This window comes from Tenrec ecaudatus, chromosome 8, assembly GCF_050624435.1.
Source record: "Tenrec ecaudatus isolate mTenEca1 chromosome 8, mTenEca1.hap1, whole genome shotgun sequence".
Lineage (NCBI taxonomy): Eukaryota > Metazoa > Chordata > Mammalia > Afrosoricida > Tenrecidae > Tenrec > Tenrec ecaudatus.
Window position 1 is genome coordinate 8,436,527 of NC_134537.1, and position 17,190 is coordinate 8,453,716.

The 17,190-nt window shown below is 40.9% G+C and overlaps 1 protein-coding gene across 4 annotated transcripts in view; it reads right to left on the reverse strand.

The window, feature by feature from the left end:
- NKTR (natural killer cell triggering receptor) overlaps positions 1 to 17,190 on the reverse strand; it is a 45,566-nt gene that overhangs the window by 18,773 nt on the left and 9,603 nt on the right. For 3 of the 4 annotated variants that reach the window (XM_075555996.1, XM_075555997.1, XM_075555995.1), the window contains exons 4-7: positions 12,127 to 12,234; positions 11,613 to 11,657; positions 9,793 to 9,880; positions 199 to 228 (exon numbers count right to left, since the gene is read on the reverse strand). In XM_075555996.1, coding sequence (XP_075412111.1) covers positions 199 to 228; positions 9,793 to 9,880; positions 11,613 to 11,657; positions 12,127 to 12,234 — 271 coding nt within the window. Of the gene's footprint in view, positions 1 to 198; positions 229 to 9,792; positions 9,881 to 11,279; positions 11,308 to 11,612; positions 11,658 to 12,126; positions 12,235 to 17,190 lie in introns of those variants that run through there. The other variant, XM_075555998.1, reaches the window with a different exon arrangement.

Consider the following 17,190-nt stretch of genomic DNA (forward strand, 5'->3'; position numbering starts at 1 on the left):
CGTGGGCCCAGATCAAAGACCTCAATAGTGACATGTAAGTCAAGGGACCTCCAGACTACTAAACCCTGTGACCTTCAGTGAAGAACCTAGCTCTAAAGGTTAACCCAGAGATCAGAAGCACGTCCTTAAAGGTAGACCCACCGTCCAATCTGTTTCCACCCACACACTATCCCAAAGCCACAAGAATGGGGCTCTTACCCATCCAGGTGTGGTGCAGGCTTGGTGGTGCTGTGTCATAAGCAACAATAACACAAGGAAGGTGGCAAAACCAGGTGTTCAAGCGAAGAGCATGCAGAGGACACAGAGGTAAAGATAAAAAGGAAACATTAACCAGGATAGACATCCAACTTCAAAATCTTAAAAACAGCAATAGTGGTCATTTTACTGATTAAAAAAACCTCAAGATTATACCAAATTACAAAATCCTATCTATTTCTTCAATATCATGAAAACTCTACATGGCCATGTATATACATATAGGTGTGTGCATTCCTGAAGGCACATGTATGTAACAGGCTTGATTTGACTTATGGCTCTAAAAATTTATTAAAATCAAAGTTACTCTCCAATCCAAACCATCAACAAAAAACCCTCAAACCTAATCAAGATGATTAACAGAAATACAAAGCACCTATTCTCTGCCTCATGGAAAGAAGTGTGACCCCCCTCCCCCCATTGCAGTGGGTTTTCTTGGGTATTTCTTATACTGTATGAGTCTGTCTGCTTCTGTCAGGCAGGCCAAGGAGACAGGCCCCTGGAGCCCTCCTTGCCCCCTTTCCTTACTGCACCCAAGGTGATGGACGCTTCCATTCACAGTGACTCTGAGGATGCGGCACGGGGGTGGGGGGGTGGGGGGGGAATAAGCCCTGTAATCCACAACACCTCTGACAGCCAAGTGAGCAATGACGGATAAGATTAGAGACCTTTCAAACAGTCAGAAAGTCACTCTGGGGAAGACTACAGGGTCCATCACTGAACTTCAAGCTGGCTTCCCCAGGACATCTTCACACTGTGTGAACTGCAGTGGGAAAGATTCACAGCAGATAGCAAGATTCAGAACGATACACTACAACCAGCTTCCTATGTTGAAACGAGGACCAGACATCTGAGAGAAAGAAAAGGTCCTTGGATAACAGGCCTTATTATCAAGGCAGTCAACTGCATTATTGCTCTTGTGGACAGCTTGTGTGTTTTAAGACAATTGAAGAGACGTAGTCAGCAAAACAAGTTTAACATTCAAAACAACACTGAAAATTATTATTCTAAAAGGAATTGTAATGCTTATACTTACATTAAGAATACTTGGTCTGAAAGATTACTACAGAATTAAAATGCTAACTTTAAAAGTTTCAGATTTTAAAAGGAAATTTTAAGTTTTAAAACCACACATCTCAATTGCTCCTCTAGAAGGTGGGGAGTGAAGTTTCAAGTCAATGTAATAAAAAAAATCAATAAAAAAAAATCTAGGGAATAAGTGAACTATCAGTGTTTAATGACATTTGCAAACAGAAACCACCTTGGGTAAAAAATAACTTTCAAATAGAAATGTGCTTCGCATAATTTAAAACTCATCAAAGTACCTGAAAGATAGGAAGAACTAAATCCATAAACAAGACAGTGGTTCCACTAGAGGCAGAGTGAACTTTAAAAAAGGTAAACATGTTCTACACTATACGGGTTCGGTCTCTAGTCTGTCAGAGTGCAGCAATGAATGAGTTTTATTAGATAGATATCTCCTCCTTTCCTGATCCTTTTCCTCACAACCTTCCTAAGTCTGCTGATATTGGGAGGAATCTACAGTTTTCTAAACCACACAAAACCCAATTCATTTTGCCACCCTGGCTAATGGCTATAAAAACCACTAACTTCGTGGCAAGCATGCAGCCTGATCACAGTGGTGCAGCAACACAGGACTAGACGGTCCGAGTATGGGATTGCTATCGCACAGACAGCTGCAGTGTGGCTGCCAATTCAAAGTAAACCTGAACAACAAACAAACGAGTGCAGTCCTGCATTACATGCTGAAGACAATAAATGAAGCCAGGAGCACCGCTTTTCTCTCACAACCAACTCCCCGTTGGTCCTTTGAGGCTACTTTGATGGAAATTTTAAAAAGCCCATTATTTGCATCAGCAATTGAAGGGCAGAAATGCAAGGTTTCCTTTAAACTGGTCTACTGGCATACTAAGAATACGGAATGAAAGTATCTTAACAATGAAAAGCAGGCTTGCTTCACTGTCCCTGGCTGACAGCAGACAGGGGTGAATAGGGGACATTAACCAAATAGGGTGACAACAGTGAGGAGAGGGGTTTGATATGCTTAGTCCAAGCTCTTCAATTCTGCTAAAATGAGCAAAGAGACCTCATCCCATCAACTCTAAATTGTACAAAGCTTTTAAGACTACACAGTGCAATGGTGACATAAACTCAGTAAATGGGGCCCTCAGAAGGCCAGACACTAACATCAAATGTGTGATTTTTTTACATGCTCATGAAGTGATACTTAAGAAACAACCACAAAGAACATTTCAAATGATAAAAACTTTTCAGCATGTACACAATCTTCATTAGAAAAACCGGGTTTCCAGTCCCTCCCTCTCCTGCCCTCACTTCAAAAATATTTGCTCAAAGGATCCTTTAAATCTTGTTAACCCTAAAAGCTGAGAAGAGGTACCACTGTTACGCCAAATAGAAAAGGGACATCGAAATTTTATACCACAATTAAAGAAACTCTTCATCATATACAGAAATGATTAGCTCGTCACTGAAATGAGTTCCAAAGCCATCGCATAAAGGACCCTCCCCCCCCCCGCCCACCAGATGGTGTATAGAAACTTAAAATGGGGGAACAAGCCACGGCAATGAGATTCTGCCCCCCAGGAGTCAAGTGAGCAGTAAAACACACTGGTTTGACATGTATCGCTGTCATCCAGATCAAGCAGAAGAGCAGAGTTTTTCTTTTTTCTTAACATAATTCAATGCACATTAACAACAGGGTTAAAGAAAAGCAAAGACAGAAAAAGAGAGAGAGCCTTAGAGGAATGAGACATTACCTTTGGAGCGCACGGTGTAACACTCTTTCTGTAAATTTTACACAAAAATGGCAAGAAATAAATTGTAATACACTTTTAAGACAAGACTGAATCTATGTTTTAATATCAATATAACGTTGACATTAAGTATTTTTTCAAGTTTTATACGAAAACAAGAAAGCTTTATAAAATGGAGGGCTCTAAATTTTCTTTCCTGCTTGAGAAATAAAGCCCTGTGCGTGGAGTGGAACTCTGCTCAGAACCCTTGACTAGTCTGAGAGTGTCCTTTCACAAATCTCCAACATTAGTCAAGACAATTAGCATCTTTCAGAATCCTGAGTACTTACTTAAAACATGAATATCAGCCTGCGCCGTTGAGTAGATGTTAAAAAGAAAACCGTCAATAGAAAATATTGAGCTGAAGGGTTAAAACACACACAAAATTCCAGGGCTCTTTTTACTAATTCACTGCCAATAGTTAAAGAATCTGTTACATTTCTACATTTGCAACCTTTCTCTAGATCATGTATCACAACAGGTCCACACAGGAAAATAATCAAATGTCTGAACTGTAGTTATCAGTTGTCAGACTGCCATCCCGAAAGCAGTTGGTAGTCGTGAAGTCACTGCTAAGAGTTGGGTAATGCTAAGGCAGTAGGCGCAGTCATGATAAATAAGCAGCATCACTGTAAGTCAGAGGCTGTCTCAGAGAATGAAAAGGCTAGACAGGTGAGGTGGAAGAGTCAAAGCGTGCAGTCAAGCCCTGGCCACAATACACCTTCATATATCTCCTCTCTGATGACCCCTTCTATAAAGAGTATACAATGAGCAATGCTAACTACATTGATCCTTAAACATACGAATCATTACCCAGACACAAAACCATATACAGTGGGTACAATTCTTTATGAGGGTTGAGGACTTCCTAAAATTTTAAATATCCAAAGAAAAGCTTGAATTTTTATGGATTTACTATAAAAAATATGCTGTTTCACATAATTTGTACTTGTGTCCAAAATAGGTGACTTGAATAAAGTAGTATGGAAGAGGGAAATTTCAAATTCCTTCAAAATGGAAATTTCCCTAAGCCACTGAAACTACCACACACCACCATGGGAAAGGCAGCAAACTGTGCAGCTGTTGTTGGGGTAGTTGGTCTTATGGGGTTTTGATTTTGTCTTCATGCCCCTGCCAGAGTCACCCTGATTCATGCATATCCTAGGGACAAGCAGATGGACTCTGGGCTCCCACTGAATGCTAGCCCCAATCCAAGAACAGTGAGTTCAGTTCTTACAGCATGACCCTGCTCGACACTCGCCTTCATGGAAGGATCACTGAAGATCAGGGGGCCACAGCAAAGTGTGCTGAAGAAAACAGATGGCGCCCGGCTATCAATCAAAATAGTGTCTGGGATCTTACAGGCTTGTATTCAAACAAACAGCCATCTAAACAAGGAGTCAACTAAGTGCACATGCAAAAAGTACACCAGCTTGTGCGATCCAATGACAATAACAAATAAGACAAAGGGGAAAGTAGCAGAGCTTAAGTTGTGAAACCCAATTTGCAGACTACTAAAGAGGACAGTGGGAGCCCACGCCCCATCTGCAGAGTATCTAGTCAGATTAAGCCTTTGGCAGATCCCCTCTAGCCACAGGCAAGGGTCTCGAACAGCTTTAATAATGGAGAGAGATCACTGTAATTTAAATTCTGCTGGATTTAACTTGCTATTTGGACAGTTGGCACAACCAGAATTTGTTCGAGATGCAAGCATTTCTTCCTGGTTCCATGAAAACAATGTCTTCCCTGGCTTTGTGAATACTGATGGAGGTCTCTTCTTTCTTGCTCATTATTTGCATTTTACCTTTACATTATTATTGTATCCTTACCACTGTTTCTGTTGGGTTTTCTAGCTTGTGAAGCACAGAAGTGGATGATGCATAGATAATAACTGATGTAAGACTTTATAGGGGATGCAGGGGTAAGAGGGTGGGAGATAGGAAGGGTGAGGGGATTTGTGGAGCAAACAATGTGTGTGGGAGGGGGGAGGTAACACTAGAAATGAATGTGAATGAATGTTCTAAAATTGATTGTGGTAATGACTGTACAATTCTTCTTGACATGATTGAGCCACTGAATTTTTCATGTAATGTGGATTATGTGCCAAACTGTTAAAAAAAAGGCAACTGTACAGACCCAGACCGCGGGAAGGCAATGGAAGCAGCTGTCTGCACTACGTCACAATGCCCTGCCTGTGTGCCACAGGTCTACCCAAACAAAAAGGCTTCCTAAAATTCGTGCCAAACACTACCAGATACCAGTGTCATCCAGGTTACTAACACAGGCCACATACACTAACTCGTGTTAAAACTAGGTGCCAGAGAAGCAATCTGATATCCAGAACTGGCTCAAGGCGAGGCTCTAAGAACATCTGTATTTACAAAACAATCGTGCAGAGTATCATGGGAAGGTGTTGCCCCCACAAAAGGGAGGAATGAAGCGCCTGTTTCAGGTTAATTAAACCTGCTGGCATTTCTTCTCTTAGAAGTTTGTAAGTGGAAGGCAGAGGCATTCCTACCCACCTCTACTTTCACTCCCTGAAATGATGTGTGCCTTCGGCAATTCCTTGAAAAGGGTTAAGCCTCTCCCCAGTCTCTCGCAGCCCGACTCAAATGGCCACCCAAGTGAATAGCCACTTCCGAGTCTGACTCCTACGTGTCCTGCAACTTAATCGAAAACGTCTTGCCCCTCCAGTCTGATGACTTTTAAAATATAGCAAGTGCTTCTTTTGTAAAGTTCAACTTGACTTTTTGTATCATCTTTTCTTACACTTTTATGATTGCGATCCTTATGACCCATGACCATGGCCAGTGATAGGGACTGTCTCTGCTGCCTCTCTTTACTGCATGGGGGTGACCGAGGGTCTGCACAGACCAAGAGTCAAAGGGGAATGGGTGGGCTGCAACACCTGTGGTGAGTGGGCAAGCTGCACCCATGTTCTAACACCAGTTGAGGAAGAGACCAGGCTGCCCTGATTTGGTCAAACTGGGCCCAGTACTCCTGTGCAGCACCTTTCAGTCTGACCAAAATTATACAGTCAGATCTAGTCCCTTTAAGCAAGATGATGTTCACACAAAAATCCACACACATATCTAGAAATAGGATTGCCCTAAGGAATACTTTCCCCCTTTTGAGTTGGTATTTTCTCTCCAAAATATGATCTTTAAAAGTGGGGATAACCACAACAAACCAAACCAAACCTTCTGCTGCTGCTGAGTCCATTCAGACCCTGTAGGGCAGAACACAACTGCCAAATAGGGTTTCCAAGGTTGCAGACTGCTACACTGGTCTCCCCAAGAGCAGCTGGTGGGTTTTGACCATGACCTTTCAGTTAGTAGTGACTCAGTGAGGCACTATCCACCATGACAAAAGGGCTCCTGAGAAGGCAGAGACTGAGGGAGGGCACATAGGAAGCAAAGCTGAAACTAAGGCCTTCTTTGAGCCGGGTTAGTGCCCTGGACCGCACTATAGTTAATGCAAAGCTACCGAGTCTTTTCATGCACTATCTTTTAAAAAAAAGCTTTTTGATGACTATACCTGTCTGTGAAAACACTAGGGATTTAGGCCAGAATCAGTAAGCTATGATTACAAAGAGCTAAAAACAAAAATTCAAATACCACCCCCACCCCAACAATAGTAGTCTCTGCAATGGCTGATGCCTTTGACACTTCACTAATGCTGCTGCTGCACCTGGGGTGGCCAATTCACTTGCTACCTACCAGTTCTTCCAGCACAATGTCTACCTGCAGTCTTCACACTTTAAAAATTATCTTTGTATTAGTTGGGATTTAATATCTGTATCATTTCATATTTCAATCATGTCAAGTAGAATTGTACAATTGCTACCACAAGACACCCTTTTGTTTTATTATATTATCTAGAGAACACAAAATATAGAGTAGATGATCTCTTCATCCCTTTCCAAAAGGCTTTATAATTCTAAAGTCTTTGTTGTGGTTTCTGCCCAGATGCCGGCCTGAAATTTTTTTTTTTTTAAAGGACCAAACACTAAACCCTGATTAATTTGGAAATGTGGTCCCAGGGCTGTCAATCTTTGAGAGCTGCCTTCATGTGAACCAGCACCGTTCCTCAATGACGCTCTCTTCTTGCATGCTTCTTGAACTGCACTGCTTACAAGCACTGCTTCCTCCCCACACATGGGACAGATAACGCCCGAGACAGACACAATGGTAAGCATTACAAATAATTTCATGGAAGAAATGCTGAGTTTCATCATATGCACAATTATTCCTGCCCAAAGAAGCAGAATATATAAAATTTTAACTTTTACTAAAATGATGTCTGCCTTAGGGAAAGGTGGCTTTAACTGTGTAAATAATAAAGATAATGCCTAATGCATAAACTACAAGAAATTTGAGTTGCATTTTACAAATATCTCATACTAAAAACACCGACATTACACCTTAGATATTGCAGAACAAGAAATTTATTACAATATAAATACAAATTTGCAAAGATATATTAAAGTCCTTGCTAAGCCTATAAAGCAAGCACTAGAAAGGCAGTTCTTGGTATTTTCCATCCATTTCTAGTGTACTTTCATTTTTCAGATCCCAGAATGAGGCTGCTCCAGGTGCTTTATAAAGAATCATGCTCAAAGGCTAGCACGATTGCCTATGATTTATACACACAGCTGGGAAAGAACCCAGCACAATTTTCACTACTATTCAAGTCAAAACAATTGGGACTCATATGACAAAAATTTTCAAAGATTTCTCTTCGCTAGGCTATGAAGTCCTTTTTCCCTATCCTTCCTACAAAGTACCGTTCTGTTTAGGATGTAACCAGAGGAAATGTTCCTTTCAGCCAGCGTAAAGGCAGCAAGCACGCAGGCACAACAGTGAAAAACGGGAACAGGATCTTCAGTGTGCAAAGACGCTCAGTTACCTGCACTCTGCAGCAGTAAATCTCAAACTACAGGAACAACATTTTCCTTCCATCTTAAGTTCATAGTGATTTCAGTGTCAGCTATACCACCTAACTGTAACATGCGGAAAATGATACTGATCTGAAAAAGTCTCAGTCTTCTATTCCAAAACTGTCCTTTTGATGTACAGCGATGGCGCGCAGAAGGCAGCCAGGGCCTCCGTCTCGACACCTAGCAGTCCTGGAAGGATGCCAGCAAGTACTAAACAACATGAACGCCGATGACTCTAATTTTTTAAAGGGAGATTCTCATACACTGAATTATACTGAATGCATGTGGACACACTGGTTTGCTCTCTAACCTTCTGAAGAAAACAAGCCAATCCGTATGTGATATTTGTAAGTTACATATGTGCTGCAAGCAACACCAATTGCTAACTGGCAAATAAGTTTCTTAATGTACTTATGAAAGACAGGAAATCTAAAAGAAACTTTAGAGCCCTCAGATAGCTTCTTGACCAATGAAACATTTATCATGTTCACAGTTCAGATAAGCGTAAAAATGGAAATATACACTCTTAACCAAAGAGCAAGCAGCATCTACATAATTATAAAACGTTTCATTTCATTTCTCTTCATTTGACCTATTTTTTTAAGAATAGAAAGATAGTATAGCAAATATTCTATAGGACCAATGTGAGAGAGAGGAATTGTTCTAGGTCCTCCTTTTTTCCTGTGTAATGCAAGAAATTATCATCATCTATTATGCTTTCCATTTTTAGGACATTCCTAGGAACAGAATGCCCCTTATCTGAACTTTGTCAGATCAGGGTGGAAATCAATTTTTTTTCCAGACTAATTTAAAATACGAGACTTTTCAAATGTGAACAATTACTCCTTTTAAGACAGGGAAGCGCCATTCACACTAATCCACTCAGAAAGATGACAAATCTTTTTTTGGAATTAAATCGTCAATAAAACATTTCTTCATCAGATATAATACAACTATAGAGATTTACTTCTTATCAAAGCAGTATATGCCTCAGGCTGGACAATCATCTTTCCCACTGAAATCACGGGACTATGGTAAAATAGGTTTTTGAGTAGCTTTAAGTAAATACCTGAGGAAACATATGTCAAAACACTTATCCAGAATCTGCACGAGAAACAGTGATTTTTGGGGTAAGCATGCACATGTAGGTAAAGGAGCTTGTCTTTAAAAAGGAACTTTAGCATTCTAAAGCCTCCAGAGTGATCACCTCTTTAACTTGGGTGGAAATGATAGAATTTTGTTCATTCAATCATACATACAGAATGAGTTTTTAAAATGCTTCCGTAACAGTGAATCACATTATCTCCATCTATCTCAAGACATCTAAAATAAAGGTACTGCTCTCAATAAGGATTTTAAAGAGCAGAAAATGATCAAGCAGTGATTTACTCAACCAACTGCGTCCCATGCAGGAGTACATCTAATCCTATTTTATGAACAATGTTAAAATGTTCACCCATCTGTTCTAACTTAAGATTGATAGACTGAGCCCCCCAAATTTGGTGAGAGTCAAAGCTGATTTCTTAAGATGACAACACATTTGTATGTAACCCAGGTTATATTGTTTACATCCCAGTCTTCTCATCCAGGATCTATGCTGAATGCTAAAGACAGCTCTCTGCTAGAGCTTACCAATGATTGCAAAAATGAACAAGAATAATTATCCAGGTTGACATGCTAGCATTGAACGTGGCTAGCGGGACCACCTTTCTCATGAACAGCGCCTCTCTGTTGAAGAGAAGCTCTTAAATGATGCCTACTCACATGAAAAACTGGGAACCATTGGTATGCTTCCCTCGATTTGCCATTGACAAAAGGAACGCTCTGTCATGTTTGAGAATAAAGTTTTCATCTGTTTGAAGAAAAAACAAATTCGTCAGTCTCCAATTATGAGCTTCTTTTAAAGTGTAATGTTCACAGTAATAAACAGAAAGCAAAGGATGAAATTCCTCTTCTGGTCAGTACAGATATTTGACTGAATACATAGAAAAAAAATTAAGCTAATCAAATCACAAAAGCATAAAAGACCAAGAAATACTAAATAAAGCCTTGAGAGAAAGAGCACATGTGTAATTCTTTATACAAACAGCCTTAGAACAGTCACCTTTAGTAGTCACAAAGCTTAGTTCATTTACTCGATTAACTTTCGTGGATAACCAGAAAAGAAGTTTTTGAAAAATATAGTACAGCTCATCTCCTCCAAATTGCCAATTATCCTGCCTAATGTACTATACACACAGGAGAGGTTTACTAGTCCTCTTATGTGCTTAGTTGCTATAAGGAAAAAAAATCACTGCTTAATTATCTAGAGTTAGAGTATGAAAGTGAAAAATTACATAAATCAATTTGTAGGTTCATGGCTAAGCCAACAGAAATTTGTGGAGTCCCTTGAATCAACAGGGTATCAACATTACATAAGGAAGAAAGCGCTGTAAAAACAAGCATTTCAATGGCAAAGTATCATTGTAAGACACAGCGGTGTCTGCACAGGGAAGCAGCACATTCAGGAAGCCTGTAAGCATCAGCTTCCGCTCGCTACATGCTAATGGAGCCAGCTCCAGAGCTGGTCCCTACTAGCACAGATAAAGAAAAGGCTCTTCTCTAAGATCACATGGAAGAAATACCTTGAAAAATAATTAAATTTCCCTTTAACATCCAACAAACAAATCTTCCTTTAGAACAAACAGAAACAAAAAATTTTGAAGAAAAAAAAAACAATTACCTTGGGAACAGGCTTCTGAAAAAGAGTAGTAATCCAATTCCCCCCAAAACAAATATAAAAGACTATTATAACACTGAAGTTATTAGCGTGTTAAAATCTAATTGTGTGGGACCCCACAATAAATCTCTGCAACTGACTTTTCTAAGGCTTTTGGGGCAAGTGCAATGGTTAGAGCTAGGCCAATGCTACTGGTGTAGGAACAAAAGACCGTCATGTACGTCTAGAGAGCAAAGGAAAACATACAAACCTTTGAGAAAGGGCGGAACACCGACTTTTATTCAAACAATCTGCTTGATTTAGGGAAAAAAACAAAACACTCAACTACACTCTTTTCCCTGATGTGGAACTAATAACCCATTGGGAAAAGAAAAAAGAGATAGATGCATGGATGAAATAATAGACAGAACTTTTCCAAGTCTTCAAGCAATAGACATCCAGTCACAACCTGACCCAGGCTGTCCATAAGTTTATTAGGAAGGGTGCAAGGGGACAGAATTGGAATTTGTGTTACTGAGCTTTGTTCTCTTACCTTTTCATTTTGCAAAAGACCACATTCTCTATAAACAAAAGAATATGTTGACAGTTTTAGGCAGGAAGATAGGAGTTTTCATGTATATAGTTGCCTAACCTCCATGCTGAAAAGTCATGTTTAACCATAAAGTTAGCCTTAATTAATCTTGTCATTTAAAAGCTACATATTATAATTTATCCCCAAATTCATGCACATAAAAGTCTTTTCATGCAGCATTAGTTTCATGCAAAACAGTGAACTATAAGTACACCTCTTCTCATTACAGGTACATGATCAAGCTTGCTTTCATATCAGAACTGAAATGAAAGACCACACAATATTAAGCCTTACCTTTAAAATATCCACCATAAATTGATTCTCCACCTTTTCCATTACCTGCAAATAATGAGCTATGATCAGCCATAATGCCAACTGTAAACATGTTACATTAATTAAACTGGTCGCTACTATGGTTTTGGTTTGCTGCAGGAACTAACAATTTGTAATTGGGTCAGAGAGACAAAACCTAAAGAAGCCTCCATTAAAATGAGTATTTAAATGTAACACCACCAACAAAATTTTTTAAAAGTAACAACAATAACAACAACAAACCAGATTGTACTTTGGAGTTCAAAAGGAAATGTACCAAATAGTATTACTAAAATAAATTACATAAAAAGAATGTCTTAGCATTTTGGTTTTTCTTAAGTTCTTGGTCTACAATGTCAATTCATCCAACAACTAATCAATGATTACTTATAAGTTACATTGTATTTTGAGTGATATAGGGTTTACAGTGAAAAATAACAGACAGGAGTCTACAAACTGAAAGATGGGGGATTAGGAACATAACTTGTAGCTCTACCTTCACTGAAGTCCCCACCCTGAATCATAAAGTTTTTAACCACACGATGGAATGTAGAACCTTTATAACATAACTTCTTCCCAGTTGTTTTTCCAAGGCCTTTCTCCCCTGGAAAAAAAGAAATGAAGTTCAGCTAAAAACACATTCTTCTACAAACAGAACCAACAGACTTATCTTTTGTTAAATGTCTCCAGGGTGCTGGGCATGGTAAAAGACACACAAAGACAAAGTGACAGTTTCCCATGCCAGCATATGTTGCTACTACAATATAAAAGTTAAATCATATGGTATGCTCTGCACGGCACAAAGGAGCAAAAACGACTTTAAAAGCCATCTCTCTTTATTTTGGGCGTCCATTGAAGAAAGGAAGTTTTGCTGTTCGGGGGTTTTCTTTTGCTATTGAGTCAACTGTGATTCACAATGACCCTACAGGTCACAGCAGAGCTGTTCCACGGGCTCCCAAGGCTCTATCTTTATGAAAGGAGACCACAACGTCTTTCTCCTGCCGAGCAGCTAGGCTGGTCGTTTTGAACTACCAGTAGACATCAAGTCGCTGTGCCCGAAGGGATCCTCAAGAAAGATTATAGAGGCATATTGAAATACGAAAGAATATAAGGCTATGACTGTGTACATCCAAGTACAGCTTTAAAAAAGTTAACGTGCCACTGCAATTTCAAAAATGATTACACATATTTCCTTCTCATTCCCCCATCCCCTACATATTTAAAGGAGAATCCCCTACATATTTAAAGGCTGGTTTCATTGTTTTGCCTCTCTAACTCCACCTCTGAATGAAATCTGGAATCCGGAATTTGCTCACAGTACTGAAATTTATAAAATTCTAACAAGACAACTTTAAAAATAAGCAAACATGCTGTTAGTATATAAGCTGTAATCCTATCACATGATGAATTAACATTGAACAGTTCATTGTGCTCATGCAGAATTTGTAGATGGATCGAGTGTCAGAGAAAGGGTTACTGTGTGGGTTTAAAATTGGAAAACGTGTGTAGCGGGGTAGTAGCCTTTCACCTCACTTCATCTGTACACTCAACAACTAATTCAAGAAGCTTTCTCCCACGAGTGACCACTCTGAAAGAGATCACATTGTGAGGTCCTAGACAGAGCGGGAGAGAACATGGAACAAAACTTACAAGAATAAAAGCCCAGGCTACACATGGAAGAAGCATACCAGTCTGAGTGACCATGAGGTGTCGAAGGGATCAGCTACCAGGCATCAAAAAACAAAAATCGTACCATTGTAAATGAGGGTGAGTGCGGAGCGGAGACCCAAAGCCCATCTGCAGGCAACTGGACACCCCCTTACTGAAGGGTCGCAATGATGAAACATACAACTTTCCTCTACTTCTTAAATGCTTCCTCCCCACACTATCATGATCCCAATTCTACCTTACAAATCTGGCTAGACCAAAGAATGTACATTGGTACAGATAGGAACTGGAAACACAGGGCAGGTGGTGAGAATGACGATACCAGTAGGGTGGAGGGAAGGTCGGGAAGAAAGGGGGGGCCGATTACAAGAATCTACATATAACCTCCTCCCTGGAGGATGCACAACAAAAAAGCAGGTGAAGGGAGACATCGGACAGTATAAGATATGACAAAATAATAATTTATAAATTATCAAGGGTTCATGAGGGAGGGGGGAGCGGGAAAATGAGGAGCTGATATCAAGGGCTCAGGTAGAAAGCAAATGTTTTGAGAATGATGATGGCAACAAATGTACAAATGTGCTTGAAAAAATGGATGGATGTATGGACTGTGATAAAGCTGATGGTGCCCGGCTATCAAAAGAGATAGTGTCTGGGGTCTTAAAGGCTTGAAGGTGAACAAGCGGCCATCTAGCTCAGAAGCAAAAAAGCCCACATGGAAGAAGCATACCGGCCAGTGCGATCACGAGGTGCCAAGGGACCAGGTATAAGGCATCATGCAAAAAAACAACAACAACGATATAAGTGTGTGTATATATGTGTATATGTATATGTATATGTATATATATACCATATTAAATGAAGGGGGAAGTGCAGAGTGGAGACCCAAGGCCCAAGTGTCGGCCAAAGGAGAGCCCCTCATAGAGGCGTTTAGGAGAGGAGATGGGTTAATTAGGGTGCGAGGTAGTACCGATGGGGAACACAGCTTTCCCCCAGATCCTGGATGCTTCCTCCCCCCAACTACCATGATCCGAATTCTACCTTGCAGGACTGGATAGGACAGAGGCTGTACACTGGTGCATATGAGGGCTGGAGGTACAGGGAATCCAGGGTGGATGATACCTTCAGGACCAAGGGTGTGAGGGACGATGCTGGGAGAGTGGAGGGTGAGTGGGTTGGAAGGGGGGAACTGATTGCAAGGATCCACATGTGACCTCTTCCCTGGGAGAGGGACAGCAGAGAAGGGGGGAAGGGAGACTCCGGATAGGGCAAGATATGACAAAATAACGAGGTATAAATTACCAAGGGCACATGAGGGAGGGGGGAAAGGGGAGGGAGGGAAAAAAAAAAGAGGACCTGATGCAAGGGGCTTAAGTGGAGAGCAAATGCCTTGAGAATGATTGGGGCAGGGAATGTATGGATGTGCTTTATACAATTGATGTATGTATATGTATGGATGATGATAAGAGTTGTATGAGTCCCTAATAAAATGTAAAAAAAGAAAAGAGGAGAAAAAATGATTAGGGCAAAGACTGTACAGATGTGCTTTATACAATTGATGTATGTATATGTATGAACTGTGATAAGAATTGTATGAGCCTCTAATAAATTGTTAAAATTAAAAAAAAAAAAGAATTGTACAACTCCCCCCCCCAATAAAATGATTTATAAGTAAATAAATAATAAAAGCTCAGGGTTGCTAGTCTGAATGACTGGTGGAACCCTTGGCATATGGCCCTTAGACATCCTTTGGACCCAGCACAACAGAACTCACTCGCAAGGCTCAACGTTCAGTCACCCAATGCACCTACCAGGTGAACACCACCATCAGGGAGGTGAGCCCTGTCTTTAGAATCACCAGTCACCTGGCCCCAAAGGGCAGCATCTGCCGGGGGAGAAAGCTTAGACGGTAGGCAGGATGGGAAAGGAGTTCAAATGGAAAGGGCAGCATGGAGAAGAAGGTGCAGGCAAGCTGTTAAACCAAAGGGGATGGTAATCAAGGTCACGAAAGAAGATGTGCGTGAATTTTTGAATAGAAAGCCAATTTGCTCTGTATAATTCACCAAAATCACAGTAAAAAGCTTAAAGAAAAAAAAACACCAAAAAAACAAGGACAAAGCTAGACTGCATGCAGAATAAAGCATCAGGATTGGAGGAAGGCTCGTGGTATGTGGCTGACACGTCCTTACTGGTCCAAAATGAAGGCAACATGAAGTACTTGTCTTCAGCACGAATATGAAGGAAATAAAATCCTTACAGCTGGCCCTGATAAATGACATAGTCAACTGAAGTGAGACGGCACTCTCAACAATCTCACGCTCCTTGAATCACCAATGCCCATGCTAACAGCTCTCAAGAAATCGATAGACATGCATATTGGGCAAATCTAGTGCACTAGAGTAAAGGTATCACTTTGATGACTAACGTCTACCTAACCCAAGCATGGTCTTTACAATGGTCTAATCATGCGTCTTACAGCTGAACAGTAAAAATGGACAATGGAAACATCGATATATTCAAACTGTGCTGTTGGCAGAGCAGTGTGAAAAGGCATACATAGCTCTCCCTTGATCCCCCGACTGACCAAGCCTGTGTACTATTGCATCGCCCAGCACTGCATCTTACCACCTTCACCAACTGGACATGCACAAGGTGGTCAACTGGCTAAACCTGCTCCTCCAAAGCCGAAGACTAGAGAGGTCCCTGCAAGAAGGAAGAGCTGGCACTCAAAAAGAACAAAGAGGATGGGCCAGCCCCATGGGAAATGGAGAAACTGAAACAGGCCAGACACAGAAAGCTGAAGGTGCTAGAGGAACCAGTCAAGTCACCAGTCAAGCTGAAGGTGCTAGAGGAACCAGTCACTTCTGAGAACTGCGTAATCGTGGGGACTGCCCAGTCTGAGAAACTTTAATGTAAGGAAATGCCTCTCCCTTATAATTCTGAGAAACTTCGTCTTGAGTCCCAGGAGGAGGGATCTCTTCACACTGACACACCTAACAGCCACCTGGCAGAAACATCTCGTGGTGTGTAAAACTAAAATTCACCTGTAAATTCTCAGGTCTTCTCCCTGCTTTCAGCATAGACCCGACCTCCCACAATTGGTCCCTAGTATGTCAGGCAATCTGGACTTTCCAGGGATGCTGTCTCAATGGCATCCCTCCCAGGAGCCGCAGCTCCTCGTCAGAATGCGGGTCTTCGCATGGATAGTTCCGCCATTCTCACTGCATTTTCTGAAAGTCAGGATGGCTCATGAAGAGGTACTAAACTTGCTAATTTTGAAATATCAAAGCTCATTCTAAACTTTTCCTCTGCAGAGTATCAAACAAAGACGTCACTGGGCTTTATGGGGGCTCAGATGGGCAGCTCATTGAAGAAGGGACTTTGAATGTTGCTGCATACAGTCAACTACTGTCTGCCCGTGTTCTACTGGAAGTACTATGACTGCTTCGAAAGGTGTCTTTAATAAAGCTGGTCACAGTTTCGCCTGGACAAACAAAATCCGTAATGGTGGTGAAGAATAATGAAAATATCTCATGGGTTGCCAGAAAACAACGTAGTGTTCAAAGAAATACAATCAGAATATTCTTTGGAAGCAAAGATAAAGAGACTTTGGCTAGCTTCCTGGGGGCACATTAAAAAAGGACGTGTTTGGTAGAGGGCCTAGTGAAGATAATGGGGTGACTGACGGAAATGGACCGGCAACAGACCAGCAATGGATTCAGGCACACAACCCTCATGAAGAGGACCAGAGGCACTGTTTCTATTATGCAGGAGTGCGAGCAGATTCTATGTCAAGTAACAATAGGAGATATAATGTACAGAGATTCCATTACAAAAAGTAGAGTCTCCCCTCCACCCCAATTTTTCTTGTTCCTCCTGTCAAGTAATGGTT